At 34.0% G+C, this 17,505-nt stretch overlaps 2 protein-coding genes across 3 annotated transcripts in view; one reads left to right on the forward strand and one right to left on the reverse strand.

Annotated features, from left to right (window-relative positions):
- NECAB1 (N-terminal EF-hand calcium binding protein 1) overlaps positions 1-6,961 on the forward strand; it is a 300,474-nt gene extending 293,513 nt beyond the window's left edge. The window contains exons 11-13 of the mRNA XM_032609361.1: positions 1,335-1,412; positions 2,703-2,794; positions 6,534-6,961. Of these exons, the coding sequence (XP_032465252.1) occupies positions 1,335-1,412; positions 2,703-2,794; positions 6,534-6,559 (196 nt within the window). The 3' untranslated portion in view covers positions 6,560-6,961. The remainder of the gene's footprint in view (positions 1-1,334; positions 1,413-2,702; positions 2,795-6,533) is intronic.
- Positions 6,962-8,014: 1,053 nt separating this feature from the next.
- The window catches only part of C17H8orf88 (chromosome 17 C8orf88 homolog), a 41,943-nt gene continuing 32,452 nt past the window's right edge, over positions 8,015-17,505 (reverse strand). For both annotated transcript variants that reach the window (XM_032610676.1, XM_032610677.1), the window contains exons 5-6: positions 12,034-12,140; positions 8,015-9,878 (exon numbers count right to left, since the gene is read on the reverse strand). In XM_032610676.1, the coding sequence (XP_032466567.1) occupies positions 9,855-9,878; positions 12,034-12,140 (131 nt within the window). In that variant the 3' untranslated portion in view covers positions 8,015-9,854. The remainder of the gene's footprint in view (positions 9,879-12,033; positions 12,141-17,505) is intronic.

The following is a 17,505-nucleotide window of genomic DNA, read 5'->3' on the forward strand; positions in this document are numbered from 1 at the left end:
GGCTTCCCTGGTGGCGCAGTGGTTGAGAGTCCGCCTGCCAATGCAGGGGACACGGGTTCGTGCCCCGGTCCGGGAAGATCCCACATGCCGCGGAGTGGCTGGGCCCGTGAGCCATGGCCGCTGAGCGTTCGCGTCCAGAGCCTGTGCTCCGCAACGGGAGAGGCCAAAACAGTGAGAGGCCCGCGTACCACAAAAAAAAAAAAAAAAAAAGCACCCCATCTGATTTGTTTTTTTAAATCCTTATTGTTTTTCTAACCTCTGATTTTGATTTATAATCTGAATATACTGTGAAACGTTAGGCTGAACAAGCTGGACTTGTGGAATTAATTTTTTAAAGGAATCTTTATATTTGTGTCCTACTCTCCCTTAAATTTATGAATCTATCCCCTCTTCCTTTCTTTCTACCTTAATTTGGATCTTCATCATCTCTCACCTAAGCTAATTTCACTACCTCTCTAGCTTTTCTTCCTGCTTTGAACTGTTCTCCATAGGCTACCTCACACGGCCATCAGAAGGATCTTTTAAAACCCAGCTTCAACAGAGACTCTCCCTGCTTTAAACCCTTTTGTGTCTCCTCATTGCTACCGGATTAAATCCAGTCTTCACCTCAACTTGTCTTTTCACCCACCTCCTCTCTCTTCACTACTCCAAAACATATTATATAGGCTATTAGCCACTTTCAGGCTAGTCCAGAAGGCTGGAAGGAACAAATTTGTCTTCCCTAAATTGGAAAAGCAATTACAAAAAAAACTACAATTATGGCCAGAATATGGACTCAAACTTGATCTGGACAGCAAGAAAGTTGAGAGGTGTGAGTGTGTAAAAGAGAAAGGAGGAGGACCAACACTGGGCACTGGCAAAGTTGGAGTTAGTTGTGTAGCAGTGTGGTCCAGGTGACTTAGCTTACAGCAGGACCCCAAACAAAAGCTGTCAATCCAGAGATAGAGGTAAGGGCAAGAGCTTTGGAGGCTGATTGGACTGATCCAAAGAGCAACAGCTGAGGGCAAGGAAGGTGGCATGCACTCACATTTTTCTGAACGCTGGCAAAACTCACAAAATCTTTTTGAATAGATATATGAATGAAATTTTACAAAGTTATATTTGTGATTTCTGAAATATACTGAGACAGTATTCATGATGCCAAACCAGAAAACTAAAAACGTATATTAAACAAACAGACATGTTAATCAATTATTGACAAAACTTCAATTTTCATGCAGGAACCATAGGTGTTTCCTATACAAATGGATAAGATTAGAGGTGATTAGAAATATTAGTTTATTTCTTGTATTTAATTTCCTGTGGCTAATTACACCTTTCCTTTTCCATTTCAGTATTTCTATACAGAAGCTTTCAAATGAATCTCACTATACGATTTACGAGTTCTGGGAGAATAGTAGTGTGTGGAATAGGTAAGTTATGAGCAGGCCTTATTTTTTTAATTTTTTTGCCAGGGAGGTGGCAATATACATGATATAATTTTAGAACCTGTAGAAAAAACTCCATTCCCTTTACCTCACCTTAAAACCTGTCTTATTTGCTCATTTTCCTAAATCTCACTCTTTTTATGGATTTGAAATTACTTTCCTTTTGAAGCACAAAAACTTTTGATTATGATCACACTTTAAGAATTACCATTTTACTGATGCTTTCAGGTAAACAGATTTAGATGTGGGTCATGGGTGTCTAAGGTATGCAGGGGTGGGAGACAAAGGATGCAGAAAAAGATGAAAATAACTTTACCTCCTAGTTTTTCTTAAGCTCTGTGGTTTTTATTTTGCAATATAGCTATATATAATGGTTAAGATCATCATAGCTTAACAGCTTTTTGAAATGTCTTTACTTACTGCAAATAAAAGGGAAATTCAAGACATTGTTTGGAAAAGATGAAAAGCATGTCAACTTCTCTTGTAATCATTCAGTTTTGTATATAATTATATTTGTTAACTATTCCTAGATAAAGTTAAAAAATAAATCAAGTTCTTTGAAATTAAAATAATTATTAATAAGTAACAAATATATAATTAGAAAAATAGATGAAGGAAATTTTGCTATTCTGAGATTATATAGTTCTAGTTGGCTTTAAATGGCACAGAGAATATAGCTCTCCAATAAGTCCATATTTTGGGGTGTTAAATGATGGTAATGAAACAAATACCTGGAAATTTATTTGATACATATTTCACCTAAAATTTTTATTTTTGTGGCTATTTTAAACACTGTGCTATAATGCATAATGACATCAATAGAATTTCAGGCACAAAAGGGAGCTTTAAAGGCAACTTATTCAACTCTGCAGTTCCAGGCCTACACTTTTAGATAATTTTTCTTTCTTTTTATCCTCTAGAGATGGAAAATCTATAGTCCTTCTTCTTAGCTATCCTATTTTTTAAACATCCTGATGCCCAAGATAGTCTTCCTTCTGTTTAAACTTCTTGCTGTAATTACAGTTATCTCCTTTTGTTTTATCTTCTCTAGAGAATTAGTGCTCTCCTGTTTTAAAAAAAAATTCTGGTGATACTTGTTAAATTACTCCTTAGTCTTTTTTTAAGGGTAAATAACCAAGAAAAGAAATCCGTATTCAGGCACTTAATCTAAATCATCCGAAACCTTGCCACCTTGAGTGAATTTGAACTGTGCTACATTCTACTCAGGAAGATTGTAATAAATTGCACAGCCGTAACCTATAATTATTTATACAGCCACCGTCAGATGAATTATAGCAAGACCTTCCAAAGAAGTAATGTGGATTTCTTGGAAACTCCAGAACTCACGTCTACTATGCTAGTTCCTGGTAATTATCCTGGGTTCACAATTCTTCTATGTGCTTTTGTATTGCCTTTCTCTGTTTAAAAGACAGTATGTTCTAGCGCCTTCCCCTTCATCAACTGTACTCTATTTTTTTATCTATCTTAAAATTGGAGAGTGGGGGTAGGAAATAAGAGATCTATATATTTTTTCTATTGCCTTTAGTCCTTAGTTGACCCCATTTGTATTCCTGGCTGTATTAAACCTAATATTAGTCATTTGCTGGTCACCTTTTAACAATTTGAAGTACAAATCATGACATTTCAAAAAATTATTCAAATACTTTACTATATTATAGTGTATTGAATAAATTTGAAATAGGTGACCATAGATTGGAGATTAGAATTATGTTAGAAATATTTTTATTATAATAATTGTTAAATATTTTTTGTAATTGGAGAAAAAGGAGAAGGGAAAGAGAAATTTGAAATGAACTTGCCTGAGAAGTCTGGCCTAGCCAAAGCTTATTTAAGATAATTGAGAACAAAAATTATTTGTTCATCTACCCATCCATTCAATTACCAATTAAACATACTTTTACTGAATGTTAATAAGTGCTAAGCACTGGGGATACTGGGGTTCCTAGCCTGTTTACTAGCACTGATTGAGCTCCAATTATGAACAAGCATTGTGTTGGGAGCTATAGAGGGTACAAAGTAAAAATACAGTCCCTACCTATAAAATGCTTTCTGTCCAGTAGGAAAGACAAATGTTTGTAGAAAAATAACAAGCTCAGGACATACATAGTAGTTACCCATTAGACTCATAATGTGCTATGTGAATTTAGAGGAGTGGATTGCCTCTTTAACAGTTTTTAATGAGGAGATGATCCTTGAGCTGGACTTTAAAAAATTAGATTTGGACAAATAAAGATGGAGAAGAAGGTACTTAGAGGTAAATTGTAGACATGAACAAATGTAAGAAATGTTAAATGTGCTGTGTTAATTGGTGCAAAGATATGATTAAAGCATAAGGCTTGTATATGGTACATGTGCAAAGAGAGGAGAGAGTAGGAAATGGGAGTTGAAAATAAGGAATTTTAACTTTCTTCTTACAGTATTATGGAGCCATTAAAGGTTTTTGAGAGGGCTAGTGAATGCTCTAATCAGTAGTAACTGTGGCAGGAGGGAGAAAGGTGAATGTCACGAGAGGAGAGAAATTGGTCAGGCAGGGGAATAATCTAGGCCAGGAAAAAAAAAAGCATCTGAACCAAGATGATATCCATAGAGTTCCCTTGCAGATAGAATTTTCAGAAGTTAACCATAGCAAGATGATGGTTGAAGCCGGGGGTTGGTGAGAAAGTGGGTAGGTAAGAAGAAAATATCTAACAGAAGCCTGAGGAACTGCCTTTATTTAAAAGGCAGAGAGAAAAGCCTCCTTTCATTAAGGAGACTGAGGGGAACCAGAGATAGGAGAGTCACAGTTGCAGAGTATCAAGGAAACCAAAAGAGGAGTAACATGCAAGGTACAGTGCTCCTCAGGGGGCCTATGTAGGAGAGCATGACTGAAGAGAATGGGACTGAAAATTGGATTTGACAAGAGAAGTTTTAATAAAATGCTAAGAATTTTAAAATTAGGGTAGATTTTGATGGATTGGCAATAAATGGAAAATGAAAAAGTCAATTCTGGAATTGAAGCTAGGTGAGGAGATGGGGAGATCAGGTGTCAATGCTTTCAAGTTGGCTGACTCTGACAGTCTCAGCCTGATTTTTTATATTTACTCTAGATCTTAAGGGCAGGTTTATGCACTATTAGTATCATTGGTACATGCATTCTATTACTCTTTCTCTCTCAGAGCATTTCCTAATTTAGAGAGAAAAACTGAGTACAGATAAAACTGGATCAATTCCTGTTCTCAGAATTCAGAGTGAATACAATTTAATGCCTTTTAATTGCTACCCTATTTTTCATTGATTTTCACATCACATCTAATTTCTATAACCACTGGAATTTGATAGAAAAAAAAAGTTAGGCTTGATTCTAACACAATTTTAAAAACCTACTTCAAACAAGATTTTTAACATCTATTGGGCCATCCTACTCTATTTTAAACTGAAAGTTTTATCACTGTTAACAGCTGATTTCCCTTGGGGAAAAACAGCAGATATATCTCCCTGGACAAAAAGCTGAAATTAGCTTATAAATATCATTTATGATTTTAATGTCCATATGACTTATATTTGTAATAACTAGTTTTGTGCATTTTGTTTATGTAGTTTTGAAATGCTGCATATATTTTGACCTAAAATAAAAATCTGAAAGTTATTACAGTTAGAAACACAGAATGAGTGGGTTTGTATTACTAATTCACAAATAACAATTTCTAATAAGACTTTTTTTTTTTTTTTTTTGTGGTACGCGGGCCTCTCACTGCTGTGGCCTCTCCCGTTGCGGAGCGCAGGCTCAGCAGCCATGGCTCACGGGCCCAGCCACTCCGCGGCATGTGGGATCTTCCCGGACTGGGGCATGAACCCGTGTCCCCTGCATCGGCAGGCGGACTCTCAACCACTGCACCACCAGGGAAGCCCAATACTGCCTTTTAATTAAGATTTCTAAGTGGTTTACTTAAGATACATCTTAAGAAATAAAGCAGGGACTTCCCTGTAGCGCAGTGGTTAAGAATCTGCCTGCCAATGCAGGGGACATGGGTTCAAGCCCTGGTCCGGGAAGAGTCCACATGCCACAGAGCAGCTAAGCCCGTGCGCCACAACTACTGAGCCTGCGCTCTAGAGTCTGTGAGCCACAACTACTGAGCCGCGTGCCACACCTACAGAAGCCCATATGCCTAGTGCCCATGCTCCATCCGCTATTAGAGAAGTCACCTCAGTGGGAAGCCCGAGCACCGCAATGAAGAGTAGACCCCGCTTGCCGCAACTAGAGAAAGCCCGTGAGCAGCAACAAAGACCCAACTCAGCCAAAAATAAATAAAACAAATTTATTTAAATAAACAAAGCAAATAAACCAGTCTGCACTAGATACAAAAATATAAACCAAAATATATTCCTATGAACTCTCAAATATAAAAATCACTTAAATGAGGCATACTGGAATATGGAGCCTATGCTGATAAGCTATCATAAAACACCCAGACAAAAAGAGTATGAGAATTGGTCTGTGGAGCAGAATATCCCTTGGCAAAGGAGAAAGCCTTATGGTTATGGGAAAAAAGGATACATAAGAAAGTAAGATCCTATTGCCAGTCAGTGTATTATTTAAACAGCTTTGAAAACAAATTTTAATCCTTCACATTTGTCTGTTTCTCACCTCATTCCACCAATCTTACTTCTTTGACATAGGTTTGTCTTTAGGATACTTACATTTACTGGGGAAAATATTTCTAATTTTACAATACAGATATACTAAAAAAAAATTATTTAAAACACATCCACTTACTTATACCCAAACTTCCTGAACTGGGAAGATTAAAACAACAACAACATGATTTTATCTTCAGGGCGTTTATAATCTCATTGCCAAGACAATCTCTATTCATATATAACAAAAACTTTTTAGTTAGACTGCAACCAAGTGTCAAAAGATATGGTACAACTAACAAGTGCACAGGAAAGTTCAATCAAGTCAGGAAATAGTAACTTGAAAGATAAGTAATTATACAGACTAAAGGTGAGGGAAAATAGTCTCTTTAAGAATGACTTGCACCTTGAACTAACTTAGCCCTAGCAGTTATTTTCATTATTAAAAAAAAACTCTTTTTCTCTTTTCAGCTTCATGGTGGATCCTGAACAACTAGCTGTTCCTTAACATTTTCTTTATGGTTCCAAGTAAAAAACAACTGTTCCTATCTGAAATGTGAATTAGAAAATTCTCTGTACTTATTAATCTACTCTCTACTTTTGTTTAAATATATTTACCCTAAGATGTGCACTCTTCTTAAATGTCTTCTATCATTTTATCTTTCATGTAAATTTTAGCTCAACTTTCAAAGTTCACTATTATCCTCAATATTTGCTGCTGTATTGCTACATACAATAAACCTAAAACCCTTTAATATCAAAATCATAATATATGAAAAGTATACATATAAAGTAACAAAATTGTTATGATAGAGAAAAAAACATTTAAAGTGAGAGCTTTTAGACTATTACTTCATAGAACAGCTTCTGTAGACCTGTCATAAACTATAAAGGTTAAATCAGTGTTTTGTGATTTTTAAGTATCTGCTTTTCCATGAGTGAAATGTATTCTTCAGTAATACCTACTCCATTCCCAACTCAGGATCCTATAACTATTCACTTTATGTTACTTAAAAAGCTAATACATGATCCAATATGACTGGTATCCTTATATGCAAAGAGAGAGAGCAGGGATGTTTAAGCTTAAAAAAACATTAATACATGAGCATAAACCAATCTTCACTATAACCAATAGAATCTCTATCCATCTGTCAAGTTATAAACTGGTTTTTCATAAGTGAGCAATTCTGTGACAGGGTACCATTTAGTAATGTAACACCATTATATCATTTGTTAAGAAAATGTGGTTCAAAATTTTTGGCACATGATCCAGAGGTCTAACTTTACTTATGAAAAATAGACATTTGCATTTAAATAATGATTTCAAAATATTTTAAAACCAAAATTTTAACCTAAGTGAACAAAGAATTATAAAACAAGTACAAACTTTAGGGAAATAATAAAATATGTACTGGACAAAAAACATCTATTTTTCAGTTTCAACACTAGAATGACTACAATCCCAGTTTCACTAGAAAAACTAAAACTATGTACCTTATATATTCTGCTGTACAAGCTCATAAATTAAATATTTTTAATAAAATCTCTTTTATTCTGATAAATGCTGCTAATGAAAATGCAATGCATATAGAAATTTGTTTATTCTCTAGGCCAAATTCCTCTGAAACCACAGGTCTTCCAGGAAACAAACATAAGGTGAATTTTTCCTTTTTTTTTTTTTAAACTCAGACAAAAAGGAAGGTTGAACTAAAATTTTATTTTTTAAATATGAAAGTTAACCTAACATATTTTCTCAAACTAACTTTTACCAACACCTTTGTGTACTCTCAGTCCTCATTCAGTCTAAATAAAATTAAAGAATTTTTAATAGCTTCTACTAGAAATAGGTAGTAAATATTGACATACACACATGTGTGTATATGTGTGCGTGTGTGTGTGTGTGTGTGTGTGTGTGTCTGGTCATTTCTAAAGATGATAAACATGAAACAACACCTGGCTCAACTCTTTTAATTTATATACAAAGCAAAGAACAACATGAATGGAGATGTACAATGATTATTCAAATAAGCTATACATATGTACAAAGGCAAACAGATAATAAAACAGTCTTTGCAGTCTCACTCTGATTATATACAGTAAGAAAGGATCAAAAGACTTTGAAACCTCGAGGACTTCTAATATACAAACTCTTCTTGAAAACGCTGGTTATAAATGATTTCAAAAATAGAAATTATAGCTAATCAATATATTGTTCTGGCCAGTCAGTTTCTGTATCAGATTCAGAAAGTACATCAAGTCATTTGGATACTAGGCACTTTCCAAAGTTAGAATGGTAGTATGACTTTAAAAGGGGTCTGCCCTCAGTAACAGTGCTAAATGGAAGGGCTCTTTGGATTCCAAATTGGAATAGGTTCGATCATATTTTTTTTTAACTAAAGTCAACAGACTTGGATAATAGGCAAATAATAAAGCAAACCAATTTAATTATATGGTAATTCTGACCCCAGCTCTTTTTAAATTACTTTTTTATTGAGATGACCCCAGCTCTTATATAAATTACATGTATTTTTGTGTATGTGCGTGTATTCATACACATATAAATACTAGAAGCTATAATATAAAGGGAAATAGTAGGGCAAAAATGAGTGTAAAAAACTGGGCCGTAGGTGTAAACTCATTTTTAAGTAACCAATAAATTTATGGCTAGTGAAGGTTCTTTTTTTTTTTCCTACTTGAAAAGCAATCTTTTTCTGGTGAACAAAGCAATTAAAAGTGGTATACTAAAGACCAAGTTGGGAAATCTGCCATGGACTAAAGTTTGAATCTGGGTAACAAGTCTAAAGACCAGTGAAGAAAAAGGTACTGGTTTTAGGAGTTCAGAATTCAGTTTAAGATAAACTTTCTGCCAAATGATGTCCTTGAATGCCTTGCCAATAGACCCAGGGATCTGAAAGAATCTGAGAATAGAACTAGGGAGAGTTTACACTTACCTTTATATGAGCAATTCTTTGTGACACTGTGCTGGAACCAACTTTTCTTTTTAACAAAAGTGACAAATTGCAGATTTATTGTATAGAATTTCTAGGAGCTAAAAGTTTAAACCTCCAAATTCTTCATCCATACACTTGTTATAAGAAATTACAGCACTGAAACTTAATGCACCTCAATTATTTGCAAATGCCTCAATTATTCCTCTTTTGGAAATAAAAGAATCTTAGACAATGTTGTTATTATCACAAACCTAGAGAACAATCATATATTTGAAAAGAAATACTTCTTAAAATATTCTCCCTCCTATCACTGAGAACTATTCATTGAACATCCTGAATCATTCTAAACCTCTAGAGAGATTGTAATGATCCTTTCAAGTGCTGGTATGAAATCAGTGGGAAACAGAACAAAAGCAACTTTAAAAGCAACAAGAAATTATGTATCATATGTACATCATAGCATATACTTTATATTTGAGAATGCTTACAGCTTACATTTTCATTCCATTATTACAAGCGATGAAAAACAAAAATTGCAAGTAGCATGCAAATTATAAATACAGTCTTCCCATTTCACTAACCAAATTCCTACTTTCCAGTGTTACTTCCCTATTTATGCAAGAAACTGCCTGCAAAGCTGAAACTGATTAGAAAATTCTTTATTGTTTAAAGTATCTCTTTCTCATTTTAGGAGAAACCAAATATCCAACCATCAAAATTAAAAATAAACTGAATTGTTACAGTCCGTTACAGTTATTGTTACTAGATCCACTTCATTTGCAGGTGTCCAAAATATAAAACTAGTAATTCTTTATCTTCAAATACATACATTCTCAAAATGCTACTTAAAGCTTTGGTTGTTTTCCTGTAATAGAGAAGAAAAAGTTAACTTATCAATTAGATTGAATGAATGTACCTTTTACTAATTAGTTTATCAAACCAAATGTTGTGACCTATTAAGTGTTTGCAGATCTAAATGCATGTTACTATAGAAACTATTAAGTAACTGGAATTTGTCAAATAAAGTAGTTCTTCTGTGTTTAGTAAAACTTATATAATACATATATTATATTTAAATATATTAGATTGTATTCAAAACCCGTTGTTCTGTTTTTGTGGTACCTAATTTTTAGAAAATATTATTAATGCATAAAACAAAAGTAAACTCAAAATAATGTGTAGGTCAAACTTCTATTGACAAAATAAAATGTTGTTAGAAGTGGAAAGCCTTCAAATGAGAAAGCGACTCTATTTTATATAGCACTGAAGTTTAGATTTATTCTTATAGACCAAGGATTATATGCCCCTAAGATCTCTGAACAGGTAGAAAAATTCAAATATCATCAAGGATGCTTTACCTCATTAAATATTCCTGTGAGCAAGGTATTATGAAAAAAACTTTTAAATTTATGCTTTAATTTTAAAAAGAATTGGCTGGATGTCGACAAGGTAGTGAGTTTAAATTAAGAGCCATTGATACACTATGAATAAACTAAAATACAAAAAATTGTAATTATGAAAAAAAAGCTATGGATTCCAAAGGGTAAGAAATCCCCCAAATGGAGAACACAGGAGGTATTTTATATCTCACATTTGACCCATTCTTAGCATACCTATATTCTGAACTCATCTCAGTAGAATACTACAGGCATTCCTCACTTTACTGCTCTTTGTAGATACTGTGTTTTTTACAAATTGAAGGGTTGTGGCAACCTTGCATCAAACAAGCCTGTGGGTACCATTTTTCCAACACCATCTGCTCACTTTGAGTCTCTGTGTTATATTTTGGTAATTCTCCCAATATTTCAAACATTTTCATTATTATTATATTTGTTATAGTGATCTGTGAACAGTTATCTTCAATGTTACATAGCAAAAAGATTACAACTTGCTGAAGGCTCAGATGTTGGTTAGCATTTTTTAGCAATAAATAACTAAATTGTTTTTTAATTAAGATATGTAAATAGTTTTTTTCCAGACATAATGCTATTGCACAACTAAGAGCAGTATAGTGTAAACATAACTTTTATATGCACTGGGAAACCAAAACATTTGTGTGACTCCCTTTATTGCAATGTTTGTTTGGAACCAAATTTGCAACATCTCTGAGGTATGCCTGTATACCTTTTATACACCTTTACCTGTATAAAATGGTGTTTATGAAAACTATAAATAAAAGAAATTCAAATTCCAGTCAAAATGGAAGTAAAGACCATAAAAGATGAAAATCAACAGCTACTGAGTACATAATGAGAGATAAGTACCATGCTAAAAGCAATTTCATACATTTCATTTAATCCTAACAATTAGAAATCATCCCCTTATCACAATTGCAAAACTGAGGCTCAAGAACGTTTAGTGACTTGCCTAAGCTTGAACAATATACCAGTACACAGGTGGAGCTACAACTTGAACCCAAGCTTGGCATGAAACTCATGTCCTTTCCAATCAATATCCTGAAAGATACATGTATGTATTTACTGTGTGTATTTACTTTGATATAATTTGATGAGGTGACACAGAAATATAAAGGGCTAAGAAACAGCAAAGATGTGTCGAAGAATAGTTGTGTTGTTTTACTGTATAAAAGGAGTAACTGAACAGAACAGAGTGCCCAGAAAGACCACATGTAAATATATTGCCGCAAAGGTGGCAGAGGACTATCCTTTCGCTAAATATTGCTAGGATGACTGGATATCCATGCAGAAAAAAATAAAACTTCACCCCTACCTCACACCATATAGTAAAATCAATTTCAGGTGAATTATAAAACTTAATTGAAAAACAAAAATATTTCCTAAAATATGACAATTCCATTCTATTTTTGACCAGAGTCGTAATTACTTGCAGTAATTGGTTATATTATACATTTAGATTTATGTACTTTTCTGAATTATATTTCACAATGAGAAAGATTAAAAAGGTTTAAAAGACACATATTTTAGAATTAAAACTATACAAAAATATTTAAAAGATAAATATTTAGGATTAAAACGATACAAAATTAGAAAACTACTTACTGGTTTTTGAAGTACAATGGGATGATCAGGCAGAAAGTCTGGTTTTTTTCTGCAGATGGAAACACTTGAGAGCTTCAACAGAAAATCTCTGCTGTATTTGATTCTCTCTGTAGATATCAAAACATCAAATGTAATGTTATAAAGCACAGAACTCTCCCAGAACACTTTTTGGCTCATTTCTTTCTGGATGTCCCTTAACTGTCCATTATTTTATAAAATGGTAAGTAGTTTTTATGTAAAAGAGAAGTGGGGAAAAAGCTCTGACAAACATCTACTGCCTCCAATTTTCCTTTTACACAGAAACAAAGCCAATTAACCAAGGAAACATTTCAGAAACTTGGTAACGCATTGCTTCTTTTATCTGGTTTATTCATATCTAGTAAAGAAATCTTCTATTATAAAATATAACAGGTATAACACCTATTGGGCAATTCAGATACTGATAAGCCTATGGAAATGGAACCCTAATAAGCCTGTCTAGTCTTTATATTAACTTACTAAAAATTTAATACAATCCAATAAATTCAAGAAACATTTATTGTAGATAATGGTGAAAAAGGTCCAAAATAGGGTCCGATCTTCAAGGAGAACAATGATTCAAATATTTGCAGATTTGTCATCAGAGACTATCACCATCTTGGTCTATATGAGACCATTTGCTGGGCCAGAAATAGTGGAGCTATAATCTTTAAATTTCCAACAGAAAAGGACTGAAACCTAGGTTCCCATATTGTGAAATAAAAGAAAAAATATATATATGGGTTTCTGTCCCTGTTCCTGGCACAAAAATCCTTTCCCTTGTAATTTCCTAAGTGATAAGAGCACTAGGGGCGTCTTTTGTTCTAATATTTGTTCCTTGACACTAGTTCCTGACCCGGAGCTGCTAAATCTCTTAAAATTTTCTGGGTGATTTGGTCTTCTGTTCTAATGAGGTGACTCTTGGTGGGCTTCTGGATGGGGGCTGATCACCAGAAAGACCAAGCCATGATTAGAAGCTTGGAACTTTCAGCCCCACCGCTACATCCTCTGAGAAAGGGCTGGAAATTGAGTTAAGGATCGATGGTGCCTACGTGTTGAAGCCTCCATAAAAATCAAAAAAGTAAAGAGTTTGGAGAGATTCTGGGTGGGTGAATACATCCACGTACCAGAGAGTGGTGTAACTCAACTCCACAGAAGCTCCTGCACTTGGGACCCTACAAAACCCGGCCCTATGTATATCTTCATTTGACTATTCATCTACATTCTTTATCATACCCTTAATTATGTAATAAACTGGTAAATGTAAGAAAGTGGTTTCCCTAAGTTCTGTAAGCTGTCCTAGAAAATGACAGAATCCAAGAAGGGGGTCTTGGGAACCTTTACTTGTAACTGTCATCAGAAGTGGAGGGTAGTCTTATGTGACCAGGCCATTACCCTGTGGCATCTACAGTAATTCCAGTTTATATCAGAATTAACTTGAATTATAGGACACCAAGCTGGTTTCGCAATGAATTGCTTGATATGTGGAAAAACCTCACATCTAGTGTCAGAAGTGTTGTGAGTATAATAGAGTATTGAGAGTAGAGGAAAAACACAGGAGGAGTGTAGTTTTTCCCTTATACATAGCCAGTGAAAAAAATCCTTCAGGAATGCATATGAAGTAAAAAACATTTTCAGATGAAAGAAAACTAAAAGAATTTGTCACCAGCCGACCTGATCTATAAGAAACACTAAAGGAAGTCCTCCAGGTTGAAGGGAAATGATACCAGACAGAGTCTTTCATCTTAAGATTTAAAAGAGAACAAAAGAGAAATGGCAAATAGCTGAATAAATATAACAGACTCCTTTTTTTTCCCCCTTATCTAAGTTTTATGAAAATATGTATGATTGTTGAAAAGCAAAACTTCTGACACTGCCTGGTGAGATTTCCAAGGTATGGAGATATAATGCATACAGCTATAGCAAAAAGATCAATGCAGGGGGATAAAGGAAAGGAAACTACATATGGTTGCAAAGTTTTGCCATCACTGTTTTGCATGAAGTACAATATTAACAAGTACACTGAGAAAGTTAGATATTATAATCCCTAGATCAACCACTTAAAAATACAAAGAAATACAGCTAAAAATACAATAGATATAATTAAATGCCAAAAATTAAACTTAACAAAATCCAAAGAACAGGGGAAAACAAAAACAAACAAAAATGAGGACAAACAGAAAACAAATAATAAAATTATATGCCTAAATTCGACCATATCACATTAAATCTCAATGGTCTAAACCAGGGTCAGCAAAATTCTTCTGTAAATGACCAGAAAGTAAATACTTGAGGAGTTTGGGACATATAATCTCTGTCACAACTACTCAACTCTGTCTTGTAGCAGAAAAGCAAACACAGATAATAACTAAATAAAGCATGTGGCTGTATTCCAATAAAATTTAATTTCCAAATTGGGCATTTGGCCTGAGGGCCATAGTATACTCACTCCTAAGATAAACACTGCAATTAAAGGCCATAAATTGACACAACAAATAAAAAGAGACACTGTTACATGCTGCCTGCAAGAAATACACATTAAACATAAAGACACAGATAGGTTGAAAGTAAATGGATATAAAAAGATATACCACACAAAGACTAAGAACAAGAAGGCTAGAGTGGCTCTTAACATTAGATAAAGAGATAACAATTATCAATGTGTTGTGCCTAAGGACAGAGTTTCAAAATGCATGAAGCAAAAATTGACAGAAATAAAGGGGGCAACACACAATTCCACAAAAATATTAGGTAATGTAAAAACCCTTCCCTCAGCAACTGATATAACTAGACAAAAAAAAAAAAAACCAGAAAAGACACAGATCTTAACAATACTATGGACCACCTTGATTTAACTGACAATTAGAAAAGTTACATCAACAACTGCAAAATACAAATTATATTCACAGAGATATGGTACAGTAACCAAGAGAGACTATATGTTGGCTATAAAACAAGTTTCAATAAATTTAAGAGGCTTGGAAAAAAGAGGACTCAAATAAATAAGATCAGAAATGAAAAGGGAGACATTACAACTGATACCACAGAGATACAAAGGATAAGATTATATTATGGACAGTTATACGCAACAAATTTGACAACCTCTAAGAAACTGATAAATTCCTAGAAACATACAACCTACCAAGACTGACAACCTACAATCTATTTCTATTTCATGAAGAAATAGAAAATATGAAATTGAATCAGAATCAAAAACCTCCCGACAAACAGAGGTCCAGGACCATATGGCTTCACTGGTGAATTCTACCAACCATTCAAAGGAAAATCAATACCAATCCTCAAACTCTTCCAAGAAACACTCCCAAATTCAATTTATGAGGCCAGCATCACCCTGATGCAAAAACCAGAAAACGATGCCATGAGAAAAGAAAATTACAGGCCAATATTCCTGATGAACATAGATGCAAAAATCCTCAACAAAATATTAGCAAACCAAATTCAACAATACATTAAAAGGATCATACAGCATGATCAAGTGGGATCTATTCCAGGGATGTAAGGATGATTCAATATCCACAAATCAATCAATGTGATATACCACATCACAAAATGAAGGACAAAAATCATATGATATCTCAATAAATACAGAAAAAGCATTGGACAAAATTCAACATCCGTTTATACTTAATACTCTCAACAAAGCAGATATAAAGGGAATATACCTCAACCTAATAAAGGCCACATATGACAAGCCCACAGCTAACATCATACTCAATGGTGAAAAGCTGAAAGCTTTACTTCTAAGAGTAGGAACAAGACAAGGATGGCCACTCTTACCTCTTTTATTCAATATAGTATTAGAACTCCTAGCCAGAGCAATTTAGCCAAAAAAAGAAAAAGGTATTCAAATTGGAAAGGAAGAAGTAAAACTGTCACTATCTGGAGGTGACATAAAGAAAACGCTGAAGTCTCTACCAAAAACTGTTAGAACTAATAAGTGAATTGAGTAAAGTTGCAGGACACAAAATCAATATTCAAAAATTTGTTGTGTTTCTATACACAAATAAACTATCAGAAAAAGAAACTAAGAAAACAATCCCAATTTCAATTGCAACAAAGAATAAAAAAACCTAGGGATAAATTTAATCAAGGAGGGAAAGACCTGTATGCTTTAAGACATTAATTAAAGAAAATGAAGATGACACAAATAAATGGAAAGATATTCTGTGCTCATGGATCACAAGAATTAATATCATTAAAATGTCCATATTACCCAAAGCAATCTACAGATTCAATGCAATCCCTATCAAAATTCCAATGGCATGTTTCACAGAAATTGAACAAAAAATTCCTAAAATTCCTAAAATTTGTATGGAATCACAAAAGACCCCAAATAGCCAAACCAATCTTGAGAAAGAACAACAAAGATGGAGGTAACACACTCCCTGATTTCAAACTATATTACAAAGCTATAGTAATCAAAACAGTATGGCATTGGCCTAAAAACAGATGTATAGATAAACGGAACAGAATAGTAAGCCCAGAAATAAACCCACTAATATATGGTCAATTAATATACAACAAAGGAACCAAAACTATACAATGAGAAATGGACAGTCTTTTCAATAAATGGTATTGGGAAAACTAAACAGCCACATGCAAAGGAACGAAACTGGACCCTTTACTTTACACTATACACAAAAATTAACTCAAAATGGATTAAATGCCTGAATGTACGACCTGAAACCATAAAACTCCTGGAAGAAAATATAGGCAGTAAGCTCCATAACACTGGTCTTGGCAATGATTTTTTGGATTTGACACCAAGAGCAAAAGCAACAAAAAGTAAAAATAAATCAGTGGAACTACATCAAACTAAAAATCTTCTGTATAGTAAAGGAAAACATCAACAAAATGAAAAGGCAGCCTACTGAATAGGAGAAAATATTTGCAAATCATATATCTGATTAGGGGCTAATATCCAAAATATATAAAGAACTCATACAATTCAATAGCAAAAAACCCCAAACAACCTGATTTAAAAATGGGCAGAGGATTTGCATAGACATTTTTCCAAAGAATACATACAGATGGCCAATATATACAAGAAAGGATGCTCAATATCACTAATCATCAGGGAAATGCAAATCAAAACCACAATGAGCTATCACATGTTAGGAAGGTTGTCATCAAAAAAACAAGAAATAACAAGTGTTGACGAGGATGTGGAGTAAAGGGAACATGTGCACTGTTGGTGGAAATGTAAATTTGTGCAACCATTAAGGAAAACAGTATGAAGGTTCCTCAAAATCAAAAACAGAACTACCACATGATCCAACAATTTCACTTCTGGGCATTTCTAAAGAAAATAAAAATACTAATTCAAAAACATATATGCACCCCCATGTTGAGTGCAGGACATCTACAATAGCCAAGACATGAAAACAATCTAAGCGTCCACTGATGGATGAACAGATAAAGCAAATGTGGTGT

The sequence above is a fragment of the Phocoena sinus genome, chromosome 17 (genome assembly GCF_008692025.1).
Source record: "Phocoena sinus isolate mPhoSin1 chromosome 17, mPhoSin1.pri, whole genome shotgun sequence".
In the NCBI taxonomy this organism is placed as follows: Eukaryota; Metazoa; Chordata; class Mammalia; order Artiodactyla; family Phocoenidae; genus Phocoena; species Phocoena sinus.